Genomic DNA, 6,308 nt, shown 5'->3' with positions numbered 1-6,308 from the left:
TCAGATAGGAGTAGATACTGTTTGTACATCCTCAGGAAAATGTTTGTCTGTGTGGACCATGGAAGTTCCCTTTGGGCAGATGATTGTTTAAAGGGAAAGACAGTGGGGAAAGTTGTTGGTTGGGGACACTCACTACCCACTTTTCTGTACATACCATGCCAGAAGTTGCCTGTTTGACCATCTCCCTAAAACTGTTCGCCAGGGTAGCCTGAGGCCTCCAAGGGGCTATCCCAGTTGCATGTTGCTTTGGTTATGGTCTTCTTAAGTGGGGGTTATGGCTGCCCATTAACACAGAGTAAGAAATGTATCTGAAAGTATAAACATGTCACTAATAAACTGTTTCTGCCCCTGCTGTCTAAAAAGTTCTCAGACTCCTTTGTTACAGTAACACTTGACACACACATTACCCTGGACTGTGCCTGCAGGGCAGGGAGTCTGTGTGGTCACAGACCCTCTCCTACACTCCTGTTCAGCCCTCCTCCCACTTAGCAGCCGTATTGATACAAGCAGAGAATAGGATGCTTGGCCACAGCAATCAACAGAGCACCAGGGCAGGTTTAATCTGGGATCCTTCAGAGACTGGCTCCCAGATTTATATCCTTGGATTTCTATTACATGTAAAATTCCTTCACTCATGGGAGACATTCTTCAGTTAGGCCCTCCTGTTCCATCTCTGGTCATGATGACCTTCATAGCAGCAAAACTCATGGGTTATGACCCACAGTTACGCAAGGCTGCTTGAAACTATCCGAGCAAGAGAAGAGATACCTGTGACCATTGCTCTTAATGAGACATGAAAGGGTATAATACTATCCAGGTCAAAGGTGTTTCTTCCATAGTCTTCCCCAGTGACCCCTTACAGCAGGGAGTGTCCAGTTGAGAGATGATGCCTCTCAGTCCCCAGACCCACAAGTTGGTGGAAAAAAATCTGGCCATGGGGCAGTGGTAACAGTACAGGGAGGCGTATCCTGACTGAATCCATTTTGGTCATATTCTGCAGGTTAAAATTTTGGTGAGATCTGCACATAGCGCAGCTAATGATAGAAAGAACTAGATTATAATTCAACTTTGAAAAATAAATGGTAATAGCCCAGTCCTGAAACTGTTTCCTAATGAAATAAGGAAGTGCACACACCAGTGATAGTCTCATGGTGAAGACTTGTAGGAACACTTTCTCCTAGATTACATCACCAACAGTCAGGTGATGAAAATCAAACAAATTTCACACCCTTCTCACAGCCTTGCTGGCATCTAGATGTGTGTGACTGTCAGTCTTCCCTTGACCTCAACCTCCTCTTCTCTCCCACTTCCCTTAACATAGGAAAGATCCTGAAGTTCACACCACCTTCAGAAGTTTCTTTAGGACACTTCTTCCCATCTTCTGGGTTGGATGGTTTTCTGAACAAATCACTTTCCTTACTCCAAATGTGGTCTTTGAACATATTGGCTGTCATGTGGTGAGTGGTATGGTCTTTAATTCAGTTACTAGGGAAGCAGGAGGTTTGAGAACGTTCTATGAGCCTTTCTGAGGTCGTGCAGTAGCCACAGCCTGAGCCCCACCTGAGCTGCAGGTGAAGGGCCTGATCCCAGGGATTTAGAACATAGAAAGCACCCTACCACCTATTTTCAGGAAAAACAGTAAAAAGGGAATTGAGATAGGGAATGCTACATACAAAAGCAAAAATCGATTAGAAGAAAAGAGGACAATGGGGTCAGTTCTGAGTCAGATGTGCAGTTACACGTTAGGGGAAGGACAGACTCTAAACGTCAGCCTTTCCAGGGCACTGACCCTGTCTCATCTCCCACTGCTCCTGATCAGGAAATCCCACTGAGCGCGTGCCCAGAATGTGATGGAAGTCACATGAGATTCACCTAAACTTCCTCAGAACCCTGTTTCTGGTGACAACTCTAGGGTCATTTTGGCCCTTAAAGTGATTTCCTGACTTTTGTGCAGGTGGGAGAGAGTCCTTCCAATACCAAACCAACCAAACAACAACAATGTATTGTATTTAGGGATTGTTGGGACAGGATTATAACTGTAGAGACATTCTCCAGAGGAAACTGTTATCTGGAGAGGAAGCCCCAGACCCTGGCAGGAAACCAGCTCTTAGTCTCCACCTGCACCTGCCCTGGGCTGAGTCTGTGCTTTGTGGGTCCTGGGCGCCCCCTGGTGGCCTCCTGTGCCCTCAGGAGGTTCTTGTCTGGGCTCACACTGCTGTCCCCTCGCTGTGTCCCTGGCACAGTAATACACAGCCATGTCCTCGGGTTTCAGGCTGTTCATTTGCAGATGGGTAACACTTTTGGAATCATCTCTTGAGATGGTGAATCTGCCTTTCACGGATGCAGCATATTCAGCGGTTCCACCATTAGCTTTGTTTCTAACAACAGCAACCCACTCCAGCCCCTTCCCTGGAGCCTGGCGGACCCAGGACATGTAGTAATCACTGAAGGTGAATCCAGAGGCTTCACAGGAGAGTTTCTGGGACCCCCCAGGCTGGACCAAGCCTCCCCCAGACTCCACCAGCTTCACCTCACACTGGACACCTGCAAACACAGAGACACCTGGTCAGAACCTCCACACACACCCTCTGTTCTCTCTCTCACACCTGCTCACTCACTCCGAGTCTTCAGTTCTCCATGAATCACCTTGTAACAGAGCAACCAGGAGAAGCCAGCTCAGCCCAGACTCCATGGTGCGTCGTCTGTGTTCAGTCCTGAGCAGCGAGTGGGTAGACCTGGGAGTCCTGGGGCTGGGGCTCCTCTAACGGAGTTGCAGGGTCAGGGCTGGGCTGGTTTTCATAAGAAGAGGGAGGCCCTATTTGCATGTGCTTCTGCTATATAGGAGGTCTTGGGTGGGAGGCTGAGGGAGGGCAGAGCCCAAAGCAGGTGTGGGTGTGCTGGAGCAAATATTTAACCAGTGTAGGATTTGGAAAGTTGTGATAGATTATTATGAGGTTGAGCTGTGATAGAAATATAGCATACCTGACATGTTTATTTTGAACATTTTAACCTTTTTTTAGTCATAAAATCATAGCTATGTATAATAATGCTTTTATGGGGTAGAATGTGCTGGTTTTATATACAATTTGAAATTCTTACAATAAACTGGTTCACATAGCCTTCACTGCGCTTTCTTAATTACTGTTGAAGATGTTTATACTCTACACTTAGGAGATTTGACATTTACCCTTGTAAAATGCACCATAGGTGTGGTGTGACCAATTTCCTTCCCTCCACCCATCCTCTGCCCTCCTCTCCCCTCCCCTTGCTCTTTACCCTTCATCTTGGGCTGTAGTTGGGTTATAGCTTAAACGTGGAAGTGTGGGTGATTAGATATAGGTTTCATAGTAGGTCTCAGTACATTGGATACTTTTTCTTTTATTCTTGGGATACTTTACTAAGAAGAATATGTTCCAGCTCCATCCGTGTAAACGTAAAAGAGGTAAACTCTCCATCCTTTTTAAGGTTGCATAATATTCCATGGTGTACATATACCACCATTTATTAATCTATTTGGCACTTGGACGTCTTCCATAACTTAGCAAATATGAATTTGGCTTCAATTAATATTCTGGTGCAAATATTTTTGTTATGAAGTGATTTTTGGTCTTCTGGATATATATCTAGTAGAGGGATTACAATATGGAATAGCAGGTCTGTTTTGAGATCCCTAAATGATCTCCAAACTTCTTTCCAAAAGGAACATATTAGTTTGCATTCCCACCAGCAGTGCAGAAGTTTTCCCTTTTCTCCACAACCATGCAAACATCTATGGTTTTGGGATTTTGTGATGTGGGCTACTCTTTCTAAAAACCTTCTGCACAGCATAGTACATAAAGCAAGCAGACAGCCCTCAGAATGGGAGAAGATATTTGCAGGTTATGTCTCTGGCAACAGTTTGATAAACAGAATCCACAAAGAATCCAAACATATCAGCCAGAAAAGAACAAGTGATCACATCTCATCGTGGGCAAGGAACTTGAATAGAAGCTTCTCTGAAGAAGACAGGTACATGGCCTACAGACACATGAAAAAATGCTCATCATCCTTGATCATCAGAGAAAGGCAATCAAAACTACCTTGAGATATCGTCTAATTCCAGTAAAAATATTTTTATATTTAAAAGCAGTTTTATCTTAGCAATTAGAATGTTAACTGCAGCCCAAAAGCAGTTTTATCTTAGCACCAGAATGTTTGTTGCAACCCAATACATAATTGCTAAGTCATGGAAGAAGCCCAAGTGCCCATCAACCCACGAAAGGATTAGTAAATTGTGGTATATGTACACCATGGAATATTATGCAGGTATAATTGGTCAACAAATATTGCCTCTGTTTAATAAAGGCTTGTTACAGGTAACATTTTTCTTTTGCACATGCAGAGGAAACACAGGATGTATTGTCAAATGTTTTCTATGTACAGAGAGGCTAATATTGTCTTTCTGTGTTCAGAGCTCTCACCTGGGCAGAATGAGCCCCGTATCTGGGCCTGTGCTTCTCATGCCTGTACCCAAATGCTCACTGAACCCAATCACCCCAGGACAGAGGGAGTGATTATACACGCAGACCCTCTTACTTTTATGGGAATATGGCTTGATGTCTATTGACTCCTGTTATTACCTTATGCGTGTGAAGAGAACTAGAATTAAACAGGTGCATTTTCATGTATTGCAGACATTTCTCATGTTATTATCTGTCTTTCCCTTTGTTCTTTTGGACAAAATTGTGCATTTGATTATTTTCAGTCCCTTTACTGAGTTATTTAGGCACATTCTAAACATCACAGGAGTAAGGGGTAAAGGTTTGGGAGGGAATCGTGTGGCCCTGGGGACTTTCACTCACCCCCTCTCTGGGTCCAGGCTGGGGCTGGGCAGTGCTCTGAGCACCCTGGGCAGGCAGCCTCACTCTGCCCCTTCGTCCACCCCCGGTGGCCCCTGTCACCTCTCTGTTTTATTCAAGTGGTTTTTCTGGGACAATCTAGTGGAAGGGAGGGTGTCTCCTGAATGTCTCGGTTCTTCTGAGGAAGCAGAGGCTGCAGCTGCCTCCACTCTCAGTCTTGCCGCTCCCTCCTCAGCCCCTCAGTACAACACTCAGACCATCTTCTTCCGTTGAACTTAATGTTTTTTTCTAAAATATATTTTCATGATTATTATGTTCTCATTCCTGTTTAAATTACTATATTTTAAATTTCAGATTGATATGAGGTACAAATGGTTAGGTTACATTGTTTGTTTGTCAGGTGAGGTTCGAGCTGTAGCTGAGCCCTTCCCCCGGGGGTGTGCTTGCACTTTTCCATAACTTGGCTGATCACAGATAGTTGACAGGGTAATAAAATGTAAGTAGAGGCCACAGCTTGGTATATTCTTACCCCAAATGCCCAGAAGAGTGTGCCTGATAATTAAACTATTTGGATTTCTCTGAAAATTCTATCTTCAATCCTAAACAAAACTTACACTTTCCTTCATGTCAGCCTGATAACTTTAAGTAAGCTTACACAGACCTAATAGGACAAGAGAGATCCATGTAGGACCTCACTCATGCATTAAAAGCTGTTGTCTCACTGCCAAGAGCCCCGCCTCCTCTCACAACTTCTACTTTAAGGTCTCCCATTCAGTTCACATTCTTTTTTATGCACAATAAGCTTTACAATTTTTAAATTTAATCCTGCTTTTGTCTGCTATACCCTGTATGTTTGGGCTCTTGTCACTGGGACATCAGGGAAATTGGGGGAGACAGGCCCACCCAGGCTGTTTGCTGAGCACTGTCTGACCCCAGACCCAGTGGGATCACCTGTGGTGCTGCCCTGAGGTGTTTCAGCATCAAGACACACACAGGACATAAAGTGTGTGAGTTGTGAGAGGTGCCTGTGGATCAGCAGCCAGCTGTGCCTGACACCAGTCAGCCTGTCCTGCAGGGGCCCCTGAGTGCCCTAGAATCCTACCTGTGCATGACACATGGACTCAGCAGGGAGGCTGAGATGGGCTTCAGATCACCCTGTGTGACCTGCTCTGGGGTGTCCTCAGATGGATAGACTTGAAAGTCACAGGGACATGGAGTGGTGTTGGGAGCATTGTTCCTAAACATTTATTGTACCTCTTCTGTGCCTTGCACAGAGCTGGGAGCTGGAAGAAGGAATCAGAGCTGTCACCTCTTAGAAATCAGGAACAGGGGACCAATTTCAGTAAGAATTTGATTGAATTTAATAAAGAACTGGATTGGGTCCAGGTAGAGGCATCAGACAGTCACCTTCTGAGAATGGGTTTCTCTGAATCTCAGTTGCCTCGGACTCTGTTTCATAGGGCACTGGAA

At 44.9% G+C, this 6,308-nt stretch overlaps 1 gene segment (V, D, J or C); it reads right to left on the bottom strand.

The window, feature by feature from the left end:
* Positions 1-2,107: 2,107 nt before the first annotated feature.
* On the bottom strand, positions 2,108-2,754 carry LOC128587713 (immunoglobulin heavy variable 3-49-like). The segment is given in 2 exon segments: positions 2,108-2,544; positions 2,647-2,754. Coding segments are annotated over 2 exon segments (483 nt in total).
* Between the last annotated feature and the right edge of the window lie 3,554 nt (positions 2,755-6,308).

Source organism: Nycticebus coucang, chromosome 6, assembly GCF_027406575.1.
Source record: "Nycticebus coucang isolate mNycCou1 chromosome 6, mNycCou1.pri, whole genome shotgun sequence".
Lineage (NCBI taxonomy): Eukaryota > Metazoa > Chordata > Mammalia > Primates > Lorisidae > Nycticebus > Nycticebus coucang.
Note: the sequence above shows the minus strand (reverse complement) of the source record. Positions and strands in the feature narration are given on the sequence as shown.